Source organism: Pimephales promelas, chromosome 12, assembly GCF_988280905.1.
Source record: "Pimephales promelas chromosome 12, fPimPro1.hap1.1, whole genome shotgun sequence".
Lineage (NCBI taxonomy): Eukaryota > Metazoa > Chordata > Actinopteri > Cypriniformes > Leuciscidae > Pimephales > Pimephales promelas.
The window spans coordinates 8,112,323-8,138,197 of record NC_142780.1 but is presented as its reverse complement, the minus strand read 5'-3'; the positions used below and the strand labels follow the sequence as shown (position 1 = coordinate 8,138,197).

At 38.4% G+C, this 25,875-nt stretch overlaps 1 protein-coding gene across 3 annotated transcripts in view; it reads left to right on the top strand.

Moving 5' to 3' along the window:
- The window catches only part of cdkal1 (CDKAL1 threonylcarbamoyladenosine tRNA methylthiotransferase), a 541,736-nt gene that overhangs the window by 511,194 nt on the left and 4,667 nt on the right, over window positions 1-25,875 (top strand). For all 3 annotated transcript variants that reach the window (XM_089117457.1, XM_089117458.1, XM_089117459.1), the window contains 2 exons: window positions 6,544-6,627; window positions 12,179-12,343. In XM_089117457.1, the coding sequence (XP_088973583.1) occupies window positions 6,544-6,627; window positions 12,179-12,343 (249 nt within the window). The remainder of the gene's footprint in view (window positions 1-6,543; window positions 6,628-12,178; window positions 12,344-25,875) is intronic.

Genomic DNA, 25,875 nt, shown 5'->3' with positions numbered 1-25,875 from the left:
CGCTATTTTGTTCTCTATTTGTTCTTACTGACCGAGAAACCGCTTCAGATGATTCAGTGACAGAACGGTCCGAACGAATCTGAATCGTTTCCTACTGTTATGCACGCGCGTTTGGCCAATTCGTGAAAAGGAGATAGGAATCGAACCAACGAATGATTAATATCGCTGGTTCAGTCGACAGAAATACGGGACACACATATTAACTGCTGAAATATTCGGACTGAAAACGTTTTTCTCAGGTCAGTCGGAGCGCTCGTGGTACACACACAGCGCGTATACAGCTGCACGCGCCACTGCGGCCACGCGCATATCAAACCAAATTTAGCCGCACCACCAGAAAATAGGAGTGGGAGGTTGGAGTGCTCTCGGGCCGCATGGAGATGATTGGCGGGCCGCCAATTGAATAGCCCTAGCCTAGACGATACAGCTAATATTTACACATGCACACGCGAATCGATCTTTCTTCTGCCTGTATGTCTTGATTGACAGATGTCTCGTCCAATCAGCGATCAGTATTCCATTCGCCACATATACCTACCTTTTCCGTTTTGTCTGACTTGTCGTTGTGTTTTCTGACTTGTTAATTTGTTTTCAGATTTGTCGTTGTGTTTTCTGACTTGTTAATTTGTTTTCAGATTTGTTTTTGTGTTTTCTGATTTGTTAATTTGTTTTCAGATTTGTTGTTGTGTTTTCTGAATTGTTATTTTGTTTTCTGAATTGTCGTTGTGTTTTCTGACTTGTTTTTTTGTTTTTATAATTGTGATTTGTTTTGCATCTCTCGGCCACCGTAGTATCGTCTGTGCCACTGGAACACAAATGTGTCCTGCTGAAATAACTGAAACACTTGAAACCAAGTGCAAAGTCCTTCTCATTTAGACTTCATTGTGTCTCTCAGCTGAACATGGTGCCATGACTCACTCACAAACACTAATGAAGCTTTATTCACTTCCCCATGTGGCTGTAATCTGACTTGCTGATTTTGATTTGAACTATAAATCACTTTCAGCTAGTGCAGGTTTGTGCAGGTTTGTATTAGTTAGAATAATATGAGGAACATCAGTGATTAGAGACATTGTTCACCATCACATCATTTGTGTGGCTTCATTACAGTGCAACTGTGATTCTGAGCAAGTAATGAAATTATTTTTTTTTTCTTGCTAAATTTTGACGTGTGTGTGTGTGTTCATGTTTATATTACATTGTGTGGACCAAATGTCCCCGCAATTATAGTAAAACCTGAAAATCACCTACATTTTGGGGACCAGCCAGCGGCCCCCATGCATGAGGAAAACAGTGTATAAATCATAATAAAGTAATATTTTTTGAAAATGTAAAAATGCAGAATATTTCATGTGATGGGTAGGTTTAGGGGCAGGGGCAGCATAAGGGGATAGAATATACAGTTTGTACAGTATACAAACCATTATGTGTGTGTGTGTGTGTGTGTGTGTGTAGCAATAGCCTGATATTAGTAAAGCTTGATTTTAAAGCTGAGATGTCAGAATCTGAATTATTTTTTGACGAGGTGTGTTTGATGCTGTATAAGATGATAAATGCATGTGACGCATGTTCTGTGTTAATGTTTTATATTTGTTATGTCCATTACAAGAAGTATTTGTGGAATGATCTTCTTATTGCTATCTGGACAGCAGAATCCAAGACAATATTCAAGAAATGGCTGAAACTTATATTTTCCGCCGTATTTAACTACAGTCTATTGTGCAGTCTACGCTTTAACTATGTATTATATATCTCATATCTATTATGTACCTTGCACTAGACAAGGCAATTTATAAAAATTTGCATTTCAAGCACTTCTCGTGTTATTGCCTCCTTAAAAACGCTTCCTCATTTGTAAGTTGAAATAATAATAATGCAAATGGAGTAGACATATTATATTAACAATTAGAATATTATTAGTTAATTTTATTGAAAAACAATAAAGAATATAAAAATGTCAAAGTGCAAATAACCAAGAAAGTAATGGTCAACACTTAAGAAAAATAAATGAATTACAATATTAATTAACTAATTAAAGGGATACACCACCGTTCTTTCATATTAAACTGTTATGCCCTTAACTAAGATGAGTTGATGCATACCTCTCTCGTCTCAGTGCGTGCACTAAATCGAGACACTTAATAGCACTTAACTAGCCCAGTTTATTCATTAGGATCGAAACGCCGAGTCTCAAGCACTTGCTATGGAATTTCGCCATACATTACAGTTATCCACTTTACATGCTTAGAAAAGTGCAACTTTTTATTTTGTGTCACCATTCTTGGTCGAGTTACACTACTCGTGTAACTGTATTTAAATAGGGAAAACATGGAGGTGTTTTCTATCAAAGTGTCTCACGCCCCAGAGCGATTTAGTGCACGCACTGAGACGAGAGAGGTATGTATCAACTCGTCTTAGTTAACGGAATAACATATTTTAATATGAAAAAAAACGGTGGAGTATCCCTTTAAGGATGAAGTAAAGAATGAATGTGTAAAGTTCCAGTGTTTATGTGATTGTTAATGAGACAAGCTGATCATGATATGCCAGTAGAGCTCTGCTGCAGTTCACCTCGCTCTCACTGGTGTGTGTGCGTGCGTGTGTTTTCTCCTGCACACCCTCATTTAAATTAAATGTAAAAATACCACATGTACCAGTGATGTTTTTCTCTCATTTGCGATGTTCAACATGAGTTTCTCTTTTTTAATTACTTCATCGTGTACTCTTTTGTCCTTGTTTCTTTTCAACTCTTCATAATCCAACGTGATGGTCTTCATTAAGTCCCAGTGGGTCGTCACGGTAACAGCAGACACTAAGTTTCAGGGCCGCAATTAGATTTTGGAGTGCGGTGTGAGTTTCATGTGTCTTTAAGTGTCGCTGTGGTTCGTTGAATGCCATCTGTGTTCTGAATGTGTTCGTTCTGCTGGATGTTATCCTGCACGAATGAAAATGTTTCAGTTGAGTCGGTGTGGGGGCGGTTTGCCTGAAACTATTATCAGCTTTTGCTGAGTTTGAGTGACATTTGATGTGTGAAGCAAATTATCACGTTATAGAAAAACTATGTGAAAAAATGTGTTCTGATTGCACTGAACATACAGAGATACAATAATGACGTTCAGAGAAAGTTCATTTCACCCAAATTATGAGGAACATTTATGCAGTAAGGAAACAGACAAAGCTTTTCATTCTGCTGAAAGAACTTGTCTCACACCCTAAACGCTTGAGTTTAATTCATTCCGATTGTTGTTTGGATTGATTAATTATCAATTAAAGCATGATCATCATCTTAATCCTGACACACTGCGTCGTCTGTTGTCTAACAGTGTGTGATTCCTGACAAACTAAAGAGATTCATGTTCCCTGAAGAAATCTTTGAGCTTAACCTATGGAATACTGGAGCGTTTGAAGACGTGAAGCTCACCAGAGAGTCAGCTAGTCTTTATCTCCTGAAAGGCTCGTCTGCATCTGATGTGAATCCTCTCACGTCACATGTAAAGCCCTGCGTAATTATTATTCTCTTTTGATTCAAATCCAGCTCAGCTCTATTTGTTTTCTTTCATGACAGCACTGAAGAAGAGATTCCACAACGTAATTTCCTCTCCTTCTCATCCTGTGCTTTAATAAAACAGGATTCAGCCATCATCAGGCATGGCAGCACTTCTGGTCTCTGTTATCCTCTGATGTGTCAGTACGGTGATGTGCATCTCACCCCTCACCGAATTCATCATTAGACAAATGCTTAAGGGCTTTGGTCCGACCTTGCTGTTAAAAACTTCATAAAGACTGAAATCATAGTCTGTCCTTCCGACTCGAGCTGAGAAGAATGCTTAAAGCTGGTCTTCGGTGAATAACAACGTCCATTTCTGTCTGTCCATCATATAAAAAATATTGGTAACACTTTATTTTACAGTGTCCTTGTTACACAACACTCTATGTTACATGTACTTGTACTTACCATAGTAGCAACAGTAAATTATGCATAATTCCATGCATTTAACCCTTAACCAAATCGTAACCCTATGGTAAGTACATGTTGTTAATTAATATTACTCAATACTTAAAGGGTTAGTTCACCCAAAAGTGAAAATGATGTCATTAATGACTCACCCTCATGTCGTTCCAAGTCAGTAAGACCTCCGTTCTTTGGAACACAGTTTAAGATATTTTGGGTTTAGTCTGAGAGTTTTCTGTTCCTCCATTAAAACTGTATTCACGGCATACTGTCCTTGTCCAGAAAGGAAATAAAGAAATTATCAAAGTAGTCCACAAAATGAACAAAAAAATTTTTCCCAGTCAATTTGTTCGCTTCGTTCATTGAATGAACCAAATGACTCGGAAAAAGATTCGTTCATTTTGATGAACGAGTTTGAACGGGAGAGTCAAAAACGTGCGTCACAGAACAGAGCAAGGTGAGCATTTGAGCTTATAAAACTTAAACTTTATTATTTATTTATTAAATAAGCGATCGTTTTGCTTGATAAGACCCTTATTCATCGTCTGGAATCATTTAAAGCCCTTTGAACAGTTTGCAGTCTGTACTGAAAGTGTCTTTTGGACCTTGAACCGTTTGGTTCCCACTGAAGTGCATTATATGGAGAAAAATGCAGGAATGTTTTCATCAAAAACCTTAATTTCTTTTTGACTGAAGAAAGAATGACATGGACATCTTGGATGACATGTGGGTGAGTAAATTATCAGCAAAAGTTTTTTTCAAAAGTGAACTACTCCTTTAAAATAACGTGTAACCAAAATATTAAATGGATACTGTTATGGTATACCTTTTTGTAGCTCGAGAGACTTTGGTCACTATGAATTGGACTGTGATTAAATTGAAAAAAAGAATGAAGATAATTCCTCCCTTTGTGTTCCAAGAGGAAAATACTAGGATGTGAATGACACAAGGTTGAGGATAGACTGTTAATTTTTCGATGAACTGCACCTGTGCAGTGTGCTGACCGCTTTAAATGTGCATGCATAAATCACAGCTTGTTGCTAAGGAAGCAGGTTCTCATCTGGCTAATTTGCCCATAGTAGAACATGGTGGTGAGCAGCTTTTTTTTTTTTTTTTTTTTTTTTTTTGTGTGTGTGTATTACTTTAGACAAGCCCGAGGAGGCTTGTCTGTGATCGCTCTGCCTGTCAGGCAGTTTTGAACATTAACAAGATGTGTTCCTTGTCACCTCAGGCTGTAAGAGAAACTCCTACACACTCTTTGAGGGAACTTGGATAATCCTATTCTATTCATGAAAACGCATTGCCTCTCGGTCTCAACCAGCCCAGTATAACTTTTAACGCCTGACGCACTGGATGCCGCATTGGATGCTGTCTATTGAAAGCTTTATCAATAAGCATAAACAAACACAAACACAAAGCAAAAACACAAGATGTGTATGAATTCAATGATGGGGTCACTTTCCATCAACTGAGATCCTTTTATCTGACAGATTTTTGAAGGCAGCATAGATGTTTCCATCATTAGCTGTGATCCCATAATCCCATGCATTTGATTTTGTGACATTTGACCTAAAAAAATGAAGATGGCATCTGAAAGTTTTTGTGCAAATGTAGGCTATATTTTACTAACTTTTTCCACTATTGATGTACTTTTTATGAAATTAGTAATTAAATATTCACTTAGTTTTGACCAAAGCTCTCTCTTTTGTTGTAGATTGTTGTGTGTGTGTGATTTATCAACTGCATAAGCAGAACATTTTCATCAGCACAAGAGTTCAACAAGCGATTTTGACATAAGCAGCTCTGCGTCTCTTGTTCCTGCAGTCGGCCGAGGGGTCCCAAACAACGAGGGCCCCTTTCACAGGCCAATAGGCTCTGCAAAGCAGATTAAGTTAGTTGTGATTTGAAAAGGCCAGATGCTACATCTAAATAGAAAGAGGGCAATCTGGATTTCATAAAGCGTCTCTCTGCCCATCGTTCGAGAGCAACCTTCCCATCTGTTTCTATCTGAAGGCATAGCAGGCCTCGCACACAATTCACACACGTTTGTGCTTCCTCTAAAAGCGTGTGTTTGGATTTGTGTTATTCTCCCAAATGTCTGTCTGTGGATTAAATTAACTACTGTGATTAGTAAACCCATGGTCACGCACAAAGACTTCTTGAAAACCATTAAATACATGCACAGTTGCTTTGTGACAGTGTGAATGGAAGGAGATATTTTCCATCATAAGATAATATCAGCGTACAGCTTACAATAGTCACAGACCAGACACATCCATCTCTTATGTGCTGCAGCCTCTTTTATTGTGTCCAATTAGCACATAATAATGATGCGAATGAATGATGGTCTTGTTTGTCTCATGCATCGGGTTAAATTCATATGCACAATGTATGAATGTCATCTTTTACAAGCTAATAAACACTTGTGTTTGATGTCAGGTCTGCAAGACGATTTTAAATTCTTGTTTTTGACAGCTCTTCATCACCATTACAAACACGCAGACCTCTTTAAGAAGCCGCATGCTAGTCTGTTTGTGTTTTTCAGAAGCGCTTTAACCTGTTCATGTGTGTTTCTCTGTATTGTCCTACAGATTGGAGAAAAGCAGCATGTCCTGGTCACTGAAGAGTCCTTTGACTCCCAGTACTACGTGGCCCACAACAAGTTCTATGAGCAGGTACAAGTTGACTTTTTATTAGTGTTAATTTAGTTTCATTGATTGATACTATGATTTTTTTTTTTTTTTAGAAATATTTTTAAATATTTTTATTTTTATATTTTCTGTTTTCATTTTAAGTTGAGTTAGTTTTAGTAATTTTAGTATCTGTTTTTGTCTTTTTTTTTTTTAAATATGCCCATATAGATTTTTATTGTTTATTTCAGTTTTAGTTACTTTTGTACATCAACTTGAACTAAATGAAAATGAGAAATGGTGCTCTTTTAACTTTAGCTGAAATTAAACGAGTTTACATTACACTTTTATTTTATTCCAAGTAATGGAATTGTTTCTTTATAATCAAATTTGTCTTTGATATAGTAATTATATTCTGCTGAACTACAATAGTAATAATGTCTGAACTACTTTGTGGTTCATATTTTTTTGTGCTAGTCTGATGATTGTTCATTCTGTGTTGATGAATGCAGGAAAGTGAAGAATTTTATTGACAGATATTTCAAACGTTTCCACGTCAAAAGCCAAGGTTTAAATGTCACTTAATTAAATTTGATGTTTAAATTTAAGATTGAGCATACATATGTAACCTTTGGCTAAAAGTATTAAGAAAGCCCGACAATGCCACCTAGGTTACTTCACTACTCAGGAAAATAAAGTAAAAACACAAAAGATGATGTCAAACCCTTTTCATGAAACAGTCAGCCACATGGACTGGACTGTTAAAGTTCTGTATGAAACCGGCATAGGAAACAGCAGCTAATGCTCTCAGGCCACACCTGAAATACAAATGTGGTAAGAGCATGAATAAACATAATAAATTCCGACAAAATTACAAAAAATAAATAAATAAATAAATAAATAAAACAATACTTGTCTTACCTCTGAGATGAAATTCTTACTCTATAGTGGGCTTTATGCTAACTGTTCTTGCCACACATCCCTAATTACAATTACATATTTAGACTGTGAATAGTGACTGTGAGAAAGAGCAATTAATCAGGAAACTCACCAGGGAAAAGTGAGAGGAAGCCGACAGAGACCTTTACTCCCCCCAGAACATGAACACACGTAGGAGGAGAATGACACCACCACACTTAGACATGCTTTTATAAAGCCACTAGATCCTAACACGCCTCCGTGATTGCATCGCACAGGTGTGCTCAGTGTCAAGACTCAACACCAGTGGACATGTCTTCCCATTTGAGATGTACAGAAATATTAAGATGGTAAAACTAATTCGAACCAAGAGTCAGAGAAAATATTAGAGACACTCAACCTGTCATACCTACAAGAGGCATAGACAAATATACTGAGCTGATCAATGGTATTAATGATTGGTTAATTACCAGTGTTGGGAGTAACGCATTACAAAAGTAATACATTACAGTAACATATTACTTTTTGCTGTAACGCAGTAGTGTAAGGCATTACTAATCAATTTTCAGTAATATTTTACTCTTTACATGTTCAGTGAGGCTTGTATTACAGTTGTATTACAGTCTATTGTCTGCTTTTACTTCTTAAAGGCAACAACTGAAAGTTTTAAAGCAGTCTTTTAGTGCCGGTCGCGTCTGTAACATTGTTTTTCCTCATAAATGCGAACACAAAAACTAAAATAAAATGAATATTTTAAGTTCTTTGGAGACTGGAGAGCCAACCCTTCCTCATCCGATTTGCGCAGTGTAATTAACAGAATTACAAAAAATATATTTAGCCTCCTATTTTTTTGTCACGCATGAATGCGTGTCTTTTCCCTAATATTAAAAATAAAACATAGACTGATATTTGTCTAATGTCTAGAGTCCTTTAAGGAAGTAGCCTATATACGTTTCAATACATGTATTTTCTGAGAATTTTTATTTCAAGTTTTGACTGCAAATGTCATGTCCATAATACTGGACTTCCCCAATTTTAAATAATTTATCCTCAACTAGTTTTGTGGTGTAGGTCTACGTATTTTATAATGTTAACTTCAAATAATACTAATAGCCTAATTTAAAGATAAGGCAGCATTGGATATGGACGGTAAGGAGAATAACGCTGGAGTTGGAAGAGGTGTGTCGCGATTCTGTAGGTTCGTGGATCTGAGTCGTGTGGCGAATCGCGATTTCGGTTTAATATTGCATATCGTTACAGCCCAAAAGTTAAGTTCTACTTAGTTATTTTGGTGAAAGTAACTCAAAAGTAATACATGAGTAATGTAACGCATTACAATTCTGGGACAGTAATATTGTAAGGTAATTAATTACTTTTAAATAACAGTAACAAGTAATACCTAATGTATTACAGTTTGGAAGTAACTTGCACAACACTGTTAATTACTGAGCAAGCCAAAGGCAACCATACAAATCATAGTTATTCTATGAAATCCGACTGCAAACAGTCATCTTGTAAATGCGCTTAGTACAATTCACTTCAATATAAAATGGGAAAAATGCTCAGCTGCAATGAGTTTGTGTCCAAGTAAAAAAAAAACATACTTTTAAGACATCTTCAAAAATATCATGAACACCTGTGTTCCGAGTGTTTGAAGTGTACAGTAGATGTTTGCAGGCTTGTCTTCAGGCAAAAAGCTTCTCTATAAGTGTCACTTTTTTCTGGAGAATTTAGTGGTTTGATCATATTTCCCCATGTGAAAGATTTTACAAGGTGTTATTTAAGTGATTTGTAAGCTGAAGAAAATGTTAGCTTTTATCCAGAACATCCATCACTGATTATGAACAGAGGAATGTGTTGGGGGGAAATGGTCCTTTTAACTTGTAGATACATAAGGTCTACAAAACGAATGTAAACCAAACAAGATTGTGTTTTCTAGCCCTCACCTCATATGTACTGCAGAAATACAAGCAGCAGCACTATTCCAGCATTTCCCATCATGACCCGGATGCCCTCGCTGCATTTTCAGGCTGACGTGATGATTGACAGTCCATCTACTTTCAGAGCTGGCTTTTCCCACTGCTCAAACAGAGTGTTCTTAATAACGTTTTTTGTTCGACTAGCTTCTCATTTGAAAATCCCTTTCAGAGACGTTTGTCTCCAAACAATGCCAGAATCACCTCAGAGTTAAAGAAATAGCAATGAAAATAATGTAGTGATTTACTCACCCTCATGTCACTTGACTTTCTTTTTTTCAAGTGTAACTTTAGTAGAATTGGCCATAGAAATTCTAAGGCCATGGTGACTGATGTGTTTGGCAATGTTTTATTTCCACTACTTTTTAAATGCACATGTCTTCATGCATTGTTATAAGCCATTGGTTTCCTTTCTAACTAGTTAATGGTCTTAAGTGAGACAGATGATATCATAAAAAAGTTGTTTCTGATTGAGGGAGAGCTCAGTGGTGAGCACAGACAAGCGCAGTGCTGCGGCTCTCAGCTCATTGAAGGTCATGGAGGTTACCCATCCCGCCAGCTGCCATTGATCCTTCCATTATAATGGCCAGCAGAAAGCCATCTCCAGTGCCATTGATTGAGGATGGGGCTGCACATTAAAGGATGGGAGGTCTAATCTGGGGTGCAAGCCCTCTGTTTTATTTTCCTCCCTTTGTTCTCCTTTTCCTTCTCGATCTGCAGTCTCTAAGCTGGAACGCTCTCCAGAGTGTTTGAGACGTGACTGACCATCCATCAGAGAGAGTCCAGCTTTACTCAACGGATCACCATGAACACGGGGCCGATTAAGGGCTCTGGTTGTTTGGGGCTTAAGCCTAGTCTGTCTTTCAGCTGCCAGCGCTTTGCTCAGACTCACCAAGGACAGCAGCGAGCAGGTTTAAGCATAAATGAGTGAAAACATCTGCCAGCACCATGAGATATTTGAAAACAGGCCTTGATATCTCGTTGGGGGAAATTTTGTTTTAATTGACTGGAAATCAGTACAAGAATTAAGAATGATCTTTTGCAAGAGAGCAGTGTGTTGTGAGCTCCTACTATTGTTTACTGTTGTTGTTCACCTGTTTGCACTCAACTAGAGATTCCTTATTCCTTACAGCAAAGGTATTCTAGACCTCATTGGTTCACTCTTATCATGGGTTCTCCATATGGGATTTATACCAACAGCCTTTCAATTACTGGCTCATATCTTAAACCACTATATTGTTTGTTACTCTACACACTGTGATCTCTGCTCCACTAGGTATTTGGTGTGTTCTCCACCATGTGCATAAACCAGCAGTTCTTCTGTTTAAATCACAGCCAACCAAACAGTAACCAGCCACACTCCTCACCTCAGCATGACGTCCTGGTCCTCCACCATCCTGCTTATGTGTTCTTCAAGCACACGTTCACAGTGTTCAGCAAAAAAAGTGTGCTTTCAAAAAGATTCAAGAGAAGACCTAAGAAGACTTCAAAGAAACGCTGCCTTGTCCTCTGCCACAGGGTCTGAAATACCCTTTTAGAATGAGAAGCGGGATGTTGACATGATTAGCAATTTCCAGCAGAATGGGGACCACCCTTAATGGGTTTCAAGTGTGCAAGGACACATCTCAATAGAGAAGAAACAAAGACGCACGGGTATTTTATCTCCCACCTTAAAATGTTAGTATTTGACCTTCAGGGTTTGTGTAATTGAATGAAAAAGTAAATGGGGAAAAAAATATTCTCCTATTAAAGTATTAAAATTCATGGCACACGTTGGCCAGGGCAGAGATGGAGGAAAAGGAAAACACATTTATTTCCCCAGCCTAATTGAAAACATATTCGACAGATCCTCTGATACGTTGGTGTTTTGATGAATCATAATACGCGTTAAGCTTCTGCAGAGCCTTTCATGTCTGGGGAGACAGGTTTTTATGCTCCAAACTTATCTGCCGCTCAGCGTAATGAAGGCAATTTCAACGTAAACCCCTATAGATCCAACTGCACATCTTTTTAATCCAATTCAGCCTCCATGCCTGGACTGATTCATCTCCCCTTACACCTTGTGCAGATCTGAGGTCTCAGCGAAATGTGTCCGACACTCTGGGATTAGAGGAGTGTATGGTGACCCGGCATCAAGAACCCAACGGCACATGTGATCATGAAAAAAAGATGCTTGTTTGTCTTTCTTTCTTTCTTTCTTTCTTTTCCACTGGAGGAAACCAATAACAACTTAGATGAAGATGGTCAATGGGGTGCTCACAAGGTCATAACAAGCTTCTTTTATGGAAATGCACAAAACGTCCTGAGGAGCATGTGAGAACATTTAACAAGCAGTTTAAAATTTATGTGTGGAGTGGATACTGTGAAAGGCATGTTGTGAAAGCAATGAGCACCACGGCTGTTTGATCTGTCAAATGCTATTGATCTCCAGTATTACAGTATTACACATTCACTTTAATGGTGTGTAATGTCAGTTTAAAGTGTTCAATATGATCGTGGATCTCAGAGCTAAAGATGAATAAGAATTCATTTGTGAGCTATAGATTATATTTGTTGCTAAACACTGTAGACATCCCTGCTTTCCTATTTTTATGGGGGGGTTTTGTTCATGATGCTGTTTTGTATATTTTGTTAGAATGAATTTACAGCTTTTAACCTCAAGGGACTGACCGTGTAAAATGTTCTTCTTCATGTATCTGTAGGTGCTGGTGCCGAAGAAGCCTGAGTTCAAAGGGAAGATGATCGAAGTGAATATATATGAGGCTGGGAAGCACTACATGAAGGGACGGCCAGTGGAGGATGCACAGGTCTTCACTCCCTCTATTGCTCAGCCTCTTCAGAAGGGCCAGGTGTCTGGACTCCCTCAGGTCAGTCTACTTGACCATGTCTTATCGGATTAGCTTGTTCTACGTCTTTATTCTGAAGATGGTAAATTGTGACTGTGGGGTTTTAAAAGACTATTCATTTTGAGTAATATTATCCATTTGACTGCACTGACACTGCTGGATGAGAAAAAAAACTGAATTGAGGTGAATAATGATATTGTTGTCTTTGGTAGAGCTGTTTATATCCGAATTGAACTCATTTCCTTATTCATGACCTTGAAACATTTATTGAACTGAACTGAATCATCATTGAGCTGAATGATGACACTATTGTCTTTTAAGAACTACTTTAGAAGTTTGCATCATTAATTCTGATCCTGTTTATTACCGTGAAGCTGCTTTGAATCAGTCTGTATTGGATAAAGAGCTATAGAAATCCTCTATAATATTTCCCCTTCTTTACAATTGCCTCATTTGTTGAGTATTGTTTAGGTGTTTATAAGCACAACAGCTTCAGATGCAGTCTGATAGCCTGAATGCGATGTAATGATGGGGTCCTTTCAGGGACCAGCAGAAGCTGGATGAGTGAACAGTCAGTTGTGCCTAGAGCCTGTGATGGCCAATTGACCGCTAAGCTGCCAGAGAGTCTGTCTGAAGGAGAATGGTGTGAGCAGCACCCTATTTCAGTCTGTGTCTGAAGAGATGGACGTGACAGATTGGAGGCAGAGAATCCAGACTTCACACTCTGTTCGCAGTCTTTTACATTAGGATGAAGAGTGTGAAATTCAAAAAGCATGTTCACAGGATTTCATGAGTACATGAAGCCACCTACACACAAGAATCAACTATTATAGTTTGAGCAAATTGAATCTTGTACATTCTTTAAATCTCATAAAAGAAATTGATAAAACTGATAAAAGAAATGAGGACATCGCTATGAGGACAAGGAAATTTTCTCTGTGCTGTATCAATTTAAACACCATTTTATGCCTGTCAACAGTGAGACTTACTGTCTTTATCTTGAGGTCTTCGTCTGGCTTGTTAAATAAAAGACCAAAAGGTTGCTGGTGTTTCCAATATAATAGCTCATTTCAAGCTGGTTTAAGCTGTTGGTTGGTCCACGCTGCTTGAGCAGCCACCATCCTCCAAAAGGCACCTTTAAATGGATAGTTCACCAGAAAAAGATCATTCTGTAAGCATTTACTCATGTTCCAAACCTGTATGAATATCTTCCTTCTGTGGAACGGATATTTCAGCTTCAGTTTGTTAATAGAATTTTGGGCATGAGTGTATATGGCTTGACCATAGTTTTACGTTTACATTTAAAAGACTGTTTTATTCAAAGCAATTTACTGATGAGCTATTCAAAAAATGATTCATATAGAAAAGCAATTAATCTTAAGGTTAAAAAAATCGAGGTCATGGGGTCTATACGACCCCAATCGACATTTACTTTATAAAAAAAAAGGTTCCCTTCATCTCAGTGGAATAAGATTTTGTGAGTTTTCATACATTATCTATCTATACACAAACAAAAAAAACTGGGCTTGATTCAGTTGTTCTGAAGGTATGTAAAAAAATGTTTACTCTTCTTCGGGGTCTTCGGGTCAATATGACCCCACATTGAAATGACTGGGAAATGTGAAAAAAAAAAACTAAATATATTTTCTTCATGTGTCAAAAAAAGAAAAAAATTCGGCATTAACCTGACATTTTTTACACAGAAATTAAGGCCTGGTACTAGAGCATAAATGCAGTGAATCATAAAAAAATAATATTTCATATGTAAGCTAATGGTGTAGTTGAGGAATTGTGTGGTAAATGGATACAAAAGTACTTTATATCTCCAAAAACAGAGCATTAATGAGTAGAGGAGAAGTAAACAATTAAATATGATAAATTATTTGTATGATTAAAATTGTAAATTTTTTGTACAATTACTCAATAAATTGTTGGGCTCGTATAGACCCCGAAGCCCAGAAGTGTAAACAGGAAATGAAGACCATTTGAAGGTTAAATTTGGCTGAAAGAGCAGAACAGCTGATGTGTGTGTGTGCGTGTGTGTGTGTGTGAGTGAGTAAGAAAACACATGCGCGTTCCATTTCCATTTCCTTTAAGCAGGTTTGACCACGCTAGTTTGTTTGTTTACCTACTAAAGGTAACCAGAAACTACCATTAGTTGTTCCAGTAATGCCATGGCTGTGTCTTGCATGCAAGCTGTTTTTCTAATTCACTTAACTCAAATGGTCAGCCAGATTATTGACCTGAGTGCCTTGGTCTGGATGTTGATATCAAAGGGTTTAGTCTTGCAAGTTTATGATTTGAAGGGTGAAAACTTGCACGGGTGAAGGGTGAAATTGGTGAGTATCCAGTTCTTAGTAACTGGCAAATTCATGTCAAATGAAGGAGCTTCTGTAAAATAAACTTATAAACTCTTTAATGAAGTCTAGTGCTCATGTCTTTCATATAGAACAGTGACTTTTAAATGAGGTGTGTCTGAAAGAGGAATCGTGTTAGCGAGATATTCTGCTGCCCTAATTATCTCTCCACACTCACTTCTCTGTTATTGCCTGGAGCTTCCGAGTGCTTGACTAGTGAACTTGGTCCAATATAAAGACAGCAGATCTCCACTACTTACAGAGTTCATTTTCACCATTAGACCTCCTTCAATTAAACTACGGTCCTGCTGCTTTATCACCGCCTCTGGCTGCATGCATATCTTCTCCAGCAATCCCAAGAAGAGGACAAATCCTTGTGCTTCCAATCCAAAGACATCTGGCATTAAGAAAGTTGATTGTTGTAGATTGTCAGAAAAAAAATCTTTATGCTTTTTCCTCCCATTTTTTTTCTTCAGAACTCCCTCTGTTAGATGACCATGACCACTTATCAGCGTATTTTTAATCTCTCTTTATTTCTCTTTTCCTCCTCTCTCTCTTTTGCGTTTAATGGCCTGCCAGGGCAGCAGTAAAATCTGATGGGGTGTGAAATTAAAATGTGCATCACATTTTGAAGGATCATTTGATGTCCTCTGTGTGGACGTGTTCTCTCCTCTCTAGAAAAATAACACAGCAGACACAAATTAGCACAAAATGACAAATAGAGACAGCCAGTCGGGTCATTCCTAGATCACTCATGGAGTTGGGCTTTCAAAGTATCTTCCAGTCGGGCTACCAAAATGTATCACCAGTTTGCCCAATGGGCTAAATAGAGTCAAATAATTCCTTCCTTGATTTGCGTTTTTCACTCTCTTGACTTATCTAATTGATTGCAGGTCAATGAGAGAAAAATCATTAATGTGTACTGTTGAATTTAAAGACAGGGCAACAAACGTGCGTCATTCTTTGAAGCGCTGTATGTACTTTATGTAAATTAATAAAGCCTATATCTAGCCTTTGCTTGGGCTGAATGCATTTAATTTCTTGTTTGTTTTCGGGAAGTTGCAGTGACGTAAACAGTGTTAAGTCTGTGTTTAGGCTATTAATGAAATGCAATTTTGCATTTAAATATAAAGTGTAACATGTTACCATATCATCATGTTTAACATGCTTAACACAATTTTAATAATTGTAATGTACCGATCAGGTGTGTAGGGTAGAAAACTGCGGAAGTCGCTGACACTTGGTTGGTTGTGTGTGCTAAAATGTGAAAAGGCACATAGATTTACGTTTCAGTTCCAAAAAAAGAGGGTCAAGATGAAGAAGATAGAAATTCATAGAAACTTCAGTTCAGTTACAATTAAATGCATATTTGAATTGATGATTGTAATTTGATTATTTTAAGTACCATTGTTGATATTTATGAGGTTGACTCCTATCCAATTTTCTGCATAACAATTTTTTTTATTTATTTTTTTATTATTATTTTGGGCTAGTTCAATTCATTTCGGACTACCAAAATGTGTGCCTGCTACCAGCAATTTTGACATTTTCCGAGCCCTGTGGAGCTGTCTCACACACGCAGACACAGAACAGACACGCACACACCCTTCATAGTTATAAATTATTTCATGTTTAGGATTTATGATAAAAAAAGATGTCCTCGTCCAATAAATGCTTTTTTAAACTTTGTATTCATCAAAGAATCCTTAAAAATAATTTATTAAAAAAAAAATGTATCACGCCTTCCACAAGAAATGACGTAGCACAACTGTTTTCAACATTAGAAATTAGAATTTTTTCTGAAGCATCATGTGACACTGAAGACTGGAATGTCAGTTTTGCCCTCAAATTACATTTTAACATGCAGTATATTCACATAGCAAAGTTTTATTTTTCTTTCTGTTTTTACTTGATCTAATAAATGCAGTCTTGCTGAGCATACGAGATTGAAAAAATATAACGGACCTCAAACTTTTTAACAGTAGTAAATGCATATCAAATGCTGTCAACATTTATTTTGGTCATACTGTTCAGAATCTGTATTCACTAGAAAATCATCCTGTCTGTGGAAGCTCCCAAATCTATTCATATTTACGCATATTCAAACATTAATGAGACACACAAAATCAATTGTATTTGCTGCCATTAATGTCATGAAGCTATAAATGATCAAATAGATACTTTAGTTTATTGTTTTTCATTGACAAAGACCAAAAAAACTCCCAGAAACATGTGGAAACCTGCTGGGCTCCAAAGCAGAGCTTCTCACGTGTTTCTGCTAGTGTAAATACACTGTGACTTGAAATTTCCCGTGCCCATGGCCATTTTGGTCCGCTTAAGTTGCTTTTCAGTTGCTTGTCAAATCCTCATATTGCTTTGAAGAGAGCAGAGTGACACAGATACATCATCAGAGAGATGAATCCAGCTTTGAATGCTGATTTATGGAGCTAGCTGTTACTCAGCTGACGGGAGGAGGAACAGGGCTGTGCCACTGCAGGTGTGTAGATGTCTTCTGGTACTGCATTGCAACTGCACTTGCTGACCTCCAGCAATGATTCCAGACTGTGAAGTGCTGATCTCAGATCTCTGATGAGCAAGGAAATGTTGAACAAAGACATTATTCTGAACTTAGAGGGTGTGTTGAATGGTGTGATGGTGCCCTGTAACTTGGGAAGGAATCATCTGCCTTAGGCCCCATCCGCACTACTGCGTTTTCGTTTAAAAATGGAGACCTTTTGCTACGTTTGCACCTCCCGTCCAGACTAAAATGAAAAAAAAAAAAAATCGAAGACCTAAAACGGAGAAGTTTAGAAACACTGCTGCTCCGTTTTGTGTTTTGAATCTCCGGAGGGCATTTTAATGAAGACGGGACAAAACGGAGGACTTTAGAAACGATGAGGCAGAGGCTCACTCTCGGCTCTATGATTGGGTGTTGTCAGTCATGATGTGTCCTTCCCTGATTCGTCAGCGCATGCCCAGTGTTGGTGAATGGTCACGTGATCCGTGGTTTCAGTCGTTTGAATGTGGACGGAGATCAATTCTAATACGCAGATAAAACGCTGGTGTGGACGGAGATCGTATTCGTTTTAAATTCTCAGTTTTTAAACGAAAACGCAGTAGTGTGGAGGGGGCTTAAGTGATATGACTAGAGCTCTACATTTGTGGTGCCCGTGTGAGTGAGAGCTGTGTGTTTTGGGGAAATGGCTTGTGCTGCACTACTGTACATGAGGTAATGATGTAGAACGCTGCAGTTCTGGGATTTTCCTCTGATTTTGATCTCAGATGTTTCTGTTCTCCCATGATAAAGCCTTTGTTTGTTTGTGTTTATTAGGGGCTAATTAGATTTGGTAGTGTTAACTGGTGCTAATTGATAGGTCAGGAAGGACTAATTGAACTTACTGTAGATTCCCCAGAGAGTGTATGTGTATGAATAAGTTTGAGATAATTATGTCTTATAACACAAGTGTGTATGTTCATCGCTCCATGACTGAAACTGTTCCAATCAATTGATAGAGACAATGAGAGAGAGATTCTGAAGTGACAAAAACAGCTCTGCTCTGTTGAAATACACTGCGTTACACTGTGAAATACTCTCTCTCTCTCTCTCTCTCTCTCTCTCTCTCTCTCTCTCTCTCTCTCTCTCTCTCTCTCTCTCTCTCTCTCTCTCTCTCTCTCTCTCTCTCTCTCTCTCTCTCTCTCTCTCTCTCTCTCTCTCTCTCTCTCTCTCTCTCTCTCTCTCTGTATGTGTGTGTGTGTCTGTGTGTGTGTGTGTCAGTGGGTTTCTCCAGTGGCAATTGTAATTGCTGGACCTTTACATCATCTGGAGAGCCACTGGCCATGTTTTCCCTGCTGACACTGGCTGTTTCTGTAATGCATGTGGATATGTTCCAGTCCTGAGTCTCATCCTACTCACATCCCATCTAGAAAAGTGAAGAAGAAACATGAAGTGATGGTAGTGTAGGTAGCACTTTATTTTTACAGTCCTATTTCGCATGTATAAACTATGGACTTATTGTGGTAATGAATGACATTAACTAAGCAATAACTAGGTACTAACCTTGATCCTAATGGTAAAGTGTAACCATAGTGTACAGGGCTCCAGACTGCGACCAAAAATTGAGAGTGTGCGACTGAATTTTACATCCAGTCGCACATGTGCGACCAGTAAATTTGCCACACGTTAAACGCATGGTAAAGCGTGGAAGAGGCGCGTCAATGAATCCGTGACAAGAATAGCGCGCGTAAACGTTTGTGGGAAGGAGACGGAAACAAATATCACAAACTGATCTGCGTCTGAGCAATCAGCGATCTATCGACTCTTTAGTCGTTACCTAGCAACGAATGCAAACAAAATGAAAGTGGAACGAAAATACGCCACTCATGTATGATTAGGACCGTGGAGCTGCAGCAGCGATCCGAACCATTGACAAAATAAAGCCCCGAACTTGCCAGTCGCGGGCCGATCTCGCTTACGCAGGGTTCTCAAGTCTCACGCATTGGCCGTGAGACACACTCATTTCGACCGGTTCACACGCTCACACGCCACACTGTGTATTTCTCACGCTGAAAAGGCAATGCCAACCAAGTTGTCCTGGCTGAAAGCTTTCTAACGTTGTATACGAGGCGCAGGCAAACAAAGTGAAGTTTCCTGCCGCCAGCGCGTATCTCCGCCAGATTGCGTTCGTTACTAGGCAACATATATGCGCGCTGCGTGCACCACTGATCTATACATGACATGTCATTCAGTAGCGCAAACACACGGAAATGGACGGAACGTCCTCGGTATCCTAGGTAACCAACAACATCGCGCGAACACATGTGTCGTGATGGAGAAGAAGGTAAGTTGGAAGAAGCTCGTCTAACATTTTTGGGCTAGAACATTTAATATGTAGCCCATCGTACATTATTATTGATGCAGTCAAAAACTCTACAACTACTTTGCAACCAGGCTCAGTTTGGCTATCTTACGTTATCTGAAACGAAGAGACATGTTAGGATTTACTGATTTTATTTTAAATTATATTATACTGTAATATTAATAGTCTTTCTAGTTACGTTAAGTATGTATTACAGCAGATTGCTCTGGGTAATATTTAATCATTGTCATAATGTTGCATTTGTATTTTTCAAAGATGTCAGGAAAAAAGCAGAAAGATATTTTGTCATTTTGGGCACCAAAGGGTAAGCCCCCTAAAAAGGTTGCCAGATTAGAGGAGGAGACAGTGGAAGAGGTGGTGCACTCTAATCTGTCCATTTGTTCTCAATGTCCCACCGCACAATAAATCATTCGTCTAGATAGAAGATGCATTCAAAAATCAAAATGCAATTTTTAAAGATTTGTTTGAAACTGTTTGGAGCAATTTGTTATATTTTTGGTTAGCTATATTTGTAATACTGCATTAAAGAGTATTTGATGTGATGAATTGCTCTGTCATTTATCAGATTTACTAATTGTTATAATTTTAATTTGTTCCGGTTAATTATGAACAATGGGTAAAATTGGGGGCGGGGATGGGTGGGGCGGGGCTTCATTATGGCTCCTCCCCTAACCGCGTGTGATCTCACTCCAAGCTTTTGCTCAAACTTGAGAACCCTGCGCTTACGCAACACTGTTACTAGGAGATCCAGTGAAGAAATCCATTAAATTCGCCTCAGAATTAATAACATCAACACCACGAGATCCAGTGAGAAACACTCCGATTCGGCGCAGAGTTCTGTTATAAACCATATCAGATCAAACAGCGCTGACGTGGAAACCAGGAGAAACACTTATAGAAGGCTTTCAGTCCACAAATCAGCCTAACAGAACCATGAATTTAGGCAAGTTAACTCTTACCATAAATATGATAATGTGTAAGTAGCCTACTACACATCCTTTCCCAGCACTTCAATAATATCATATATAAATGTTTTATTTTTTTGTATTTTTTATGTGATTACCATACCAACACATTTTTTGTTCATCCTTTAAAGATTGTCCTTAAACGAAAAATTTTAAGATGTTGGAAAACTCTTATTTAAACACTTAAAATAATAATATTAAAACCATTGTAAACAGTAGGATGTTTATTGGCTATTTTCACTCCATATACATATTTTCACTAGGCTACTTTTATTAATTATTATTAAGACATTATAAATGATAAAAACTAAAGTTAATTTCATCTACACCCTAAATTAAGCTTAGTGATTTATTGTTAGCCCCAGTGCTACCAGATTTTTTTTTATATACAGAACTGTGAGTTCTCATTTGAGGTGATGCTGCCCTCAACTTTGGGTCTGGAGCCCTGTGAAGTTAAAATAAAACAGCATATCATAATGTTAAGTCTATTTATTATTAAAGAATTTGTCAGTATTACAGTTATTTTGTGGGAAATTTGAATAATTGCATTGCAAGCTTATTTAAGGTGTGCCCCTAAATTTTTTGCTTGCGCTCCTAAAATTTTCAGTCAGGGGCAACAGCGCTCCTATTAAAAAAAGTTAGTCTGGAGCCCTGGTGTAAGTTCTTCGAGTGAATTTTGATTAACAATCTGAGTGACTACAGCCAGCTGGACCGTCTGATATCAAAGCACATATTGCGTTATTTCTGTAAATGTTTGTTGTTTGTTCATATGCAAACGATTCAAGCTGTATTTATATCCGTTGTGGGCAAGTCTGTCAGAGCTGTGAAGCAACACAAAGTTAAATATATTTTAGACGTACATTTTTGGGTGATTGCATCTGTTTTTTTCAGCCTTTGAAGTAATTGTTTGACATTTATAAATACAAAGCACAAATTACATTTGTTAATTGGTTCTTTGGCATGAGTTGCTTACATTTCATGTCTAAGAGTGGTATATTTGCAGAAGTTAGAGGCGTCTACTGCGAACTGGCATTGACTTTTTAAATAATAATCGTAATAATGTTCATTAAAACATTTAGGCATCAGACAAAACAAAAATACAGAAGGCATTGTATTTTTTATATGTATAAGTTTTATTAATAAAGGCATAGAACCAGTTTATTTGTAGTGCACTGACAATAGTTTTATATAATTTGTGTATTAATTAAATGAATAAAAAGAAAAAAAAGCCCTTGCGATTATTTTACTATATTTTAGATCAACATATTTGTTTTCCTTAATTTTAATTAACATTATTAATTAACAATGTAACATTATTCTCATCTGAATTATAAATAATTGATTTATGTATAAAATAATACTACCATTAAAAACGCATTCGATTTTCTTTTTTAATCAATGTAGAATGTGTAAGATTAGTGCTCCGAGGAATATGACGAATGTCCAAAAGATGGGACCCACAGACTGTTTTCAAATGGAGTTGGATAAATATGTTTTGCTTTTAAAACAGTGTGTGTGTGTGTGTGTGTTTGTGTGTGTGTGTGTATTTTTGTTGGGTGACAGTTGTAGGTTACAGTTTGTCAAGAGTTTACAGTGTGACAAAAGCACAATGTTGTGTTTTATCGTGAGTGTACACAAATATAAGAACAGTTTTTATGTATCTGTCAGTGTAACGTTAGTCTTTGCCAGTTTGCCCCGCAATGTATTTTTCACTGTGTGAGTGAGAACCTATTTTTTTACAGTCTATGGTGAGAGCATGATGTGCATGACTTGTGAGCATAGACTGTAAAATAATATGGACAAAGTGTCTGTGACGTCACCCATAGACTCTCTAGCCCCTTTTCTACCAAAGCATTTTGAGAGCCGGTTCAGAGCCGATGCCTGCGCGCTAACCAGTTCTTTGTGTTTCGACAGCCAAAGAACCGGTTCTCGGCCAGGAGAACTGGTTCCAAAGCGGCACCAACTCTTTGCTGGACTAGAACCGTTCTTTTACCACGTCATGCTTACGTCGGGGGCTGGGGCGGGTTTAGATGTGTTCTAATCATAATAAAGTTTCTGACCATAATAAAGGATCGCAAAGCCAAGAGAAACATTTGCAGAAACACGATGGAGTCCGCCTTGGTAATTGTTATGCTTGAAGTTAACGCAAGCATTTCTATTTTGTAATTTTTTTATTGAAGACATTATAAGCAAAGAAGAAAACAGTCACAATATAGAACAAATAAATGGAAAGAAAAATAGACACAAGACGGGTACATAACTTATCAGAAAAGATTACATACCAAGCGAAAAGATTAAAAGACTTGCATATTTTTAATTGTTTTTAAAGCCTTCTTGGTATACGAGTTAGAGATAATCCCAAAGTAATGTTGTACTTGCAAGCGTTTCTAGCTAAGACGTACAGTATGGCGACGGACACAGTGACGTAACGACGTCGTTCCCTGGGCGCTCTAGTCAGTGGAAAAACAAATAGGTTCTGAAGCAGTTCGCAAGTTGAACCAGCTCCGAACGAACTTTGAACCAGCACCAGTTCCGAACCAGTTCTTTTTTTGGTGGAAAAGGGGTATCTGAGGAACGGGTCTGAGGCTGTTTATAGGGGGTATGGGCGGCGCCATACTGGAAAATCTTGGGAAATACAAAATACAAATGTTCAGAAAGGATACAGAGTTGGTATGATGTGTTGTGTCAGATCATGGCCGAGACGTCAAATTCACTCGGCGCGGCCCGCTATCAGCTGTCAATCAAAGTCAACCGCCCTTATTTGTCATACATTTTATATCTAAATGTGATCTAAACTAACGAGTTAGAAAAAAATTCACCCCCCTCACAGTTGTCAGGCACGCGGAACATATTGAAGATTACAATGAAAGTCCATGGGACCACACTGTAAACATATGAATTCATGCTGTGAAAACGGATGTTTTAACATGACGTCTATGGACATTTGCTCCCTTTTGGGACCGGCCTCTAGCGGATTTGAGATGTATTGCAGTTTTTCACACTTCCGTGTAGGCTACATCTTTCAGATTAGAATGTTTCCGCTTGCTCGTGAGAGCCGTCTGGCTTGTCACATAGTAACTAAAAAAAGGCGGGTCTTTGCGAACGTCTCTATAATATTAATGATAATGATTCCATGATAATGCATGGACTATATGGCACAGTGCCACTAAATAACAGGGCTAATTTGTGGGAGGCATTGCGTGGTAAGGCTTTGGCTTCAGATGGCTAGCAGTATCTGCTCCACAGCCAATCACGGGCCCCCTCCTTGCTCGGGCCCCGGGGCTTTAGCCCCGCCTAGCCCTATTGTTAACGCGGCCGTGCTTATATGTCAGAAGCTCAAAGGCAATTTAGATTTCTCAGTTCATGACCCCTTTAAGTGAGGAATACACATAAGCTGAGTTTGTGTGTGTGGATGCAGAAATCGTGTCAGGCAAGGATTAGGTGTGCCGCAATATACCGGTATTGACAATAACTGTGATATAACTGTGAAAGCCAGCAGCCATATCACCCTGTAGCCCAAGACTGGTTGCCCATTAAAGCTAAGCAGGGCTGAGCCTGGTTAGTACCTGGATGGGAGACCTTCTGAGAAAGCCAGGTTGCTGCTGGTAGAGGTGTTAGTGAGGCCAGCAGGGGGTGCTCACCCTGTGGTCTGTGTGGGTCCTAACGCCCCAGTAAAGTGGTGGGGACACTATGCTGTCAAAAAGAGCACCGTCCTTCGGATGAGACGTTAAACCGAGGTCCCGACTCTCTGTGGTCATAAAAAATCCCAGGATGTCTTTCGAAAGAGTAGGGGTGTAACCCCGGCATCCTGGCCAAATTTGCCTAGTAGCCTCTGTCCATCATGGCCTCCTAATCATCCCCATATACACCAATTGGCTTCATCACTGTCTCCTCTCCACCAGTAAGCTGGTGTGTGGTGAGCGTTCTGGCGCAATATGGCTGCCGTCGCATCATCCAGGTGGATGCTGCACATTGGTGGTGGTTGAGGAGATCCCCCCCTTCTATGTGAAGCGCTTTGAGTGTCCAGAAAAGCGCTATATAAATGTAACGAATTATTATAATTATTATTATTATAAAAACATTAAATATTGATATTGTGTAAAAACTGCAGTAATGAAGTGCCACTAACTGGTTGACGAAATAGTAAGTGAAGGTATTGAACCTTAACACCATGTCCTTACCAGACACTATGCAATAAAAAGCATCTTTTACATGTTAAGCAAAGCTTTTGATTTCCTAATCAGCTTTGATGGTGATACGCATTGAACGACAAATGGTTGTATTTTAGAAACAGTTTCTATTTCTGACATGTCAAGACCGGAAAAAAAACAAAAACAAAGTATGACAATGATAATCTCTCAGGTACTGATTATGTGCTTCATTTAATGTTTTAAGAAAGTATTGAGAGTTTGAATAAGACAAATGAATATGAAGTGACAATGGATAATTGATAATTGTAAAAGTCTTTAAAAAAATGTCCTCATTCCTCATGAATTCCATCATTCTCTATAATGTTTCATATAATAGGACAGGTGTCGGACAACTTCAGTTTCAGCTCTTGTTCAGTGTAGACGAACATCAAAACAAGAAGATTTTTCCATTCTAGCATATTTCTGTGTTTCGATGTTGTTAGTGTGTGTTTGGGTTCGGCTGTGTCTAATCCCCATGGTGAAGCGTCTGAGATAGATGGATCACAGGCTGGTGTGTGTGTGTGGATTATCACCTCAGCTGGGCGGGAGATCGTTCAGGTGTCTGGTGGCCCAGCATCCCTGTCCTTGAGCCTCTCACCTCAGTCTGAGCCGCCACAGTCTATCGACGGACACTCATTAGATTTGTGTGTGTGTGTGTGTGTGTGTATGAACCAGACATGAATCAATATGGTGTCTGGATGCAGCATGCACTAGCGGTCACTCTAACTGACATTCATCAAAAGAGGAGAAAGACCAGGAGAAAAAAGGAAAAGATATTGGCAGACGGAGAGAGTAGTCCCTCCAAACTAGACTGTGTCATGCAGGTGGTTGTAAAAACACACACGAAGATAAAGATAAATGTAAACAGGCAATAATTAATTGGTCCACATGATAATCCATAAGAACAGAGTAGCATACAATCCATTAACTGATGACACCAGACAAGCTAAATGGACCTGAACATTTAAACACAATAATGACATAATGAATTAGTGCACAGCGGAATATAATCAGTGTACATAACAACAAATGACTGAGACAGAAGGCGGAGAAAAACAAAAAGTTCAAACTAACATAACTGTGACAGTCTGGTAATGTTTTTATTTATTTATTTTTCTTCTGGTGCTTCTAAACTGTTTTTACTTAATTTTACTTAGAATTGCA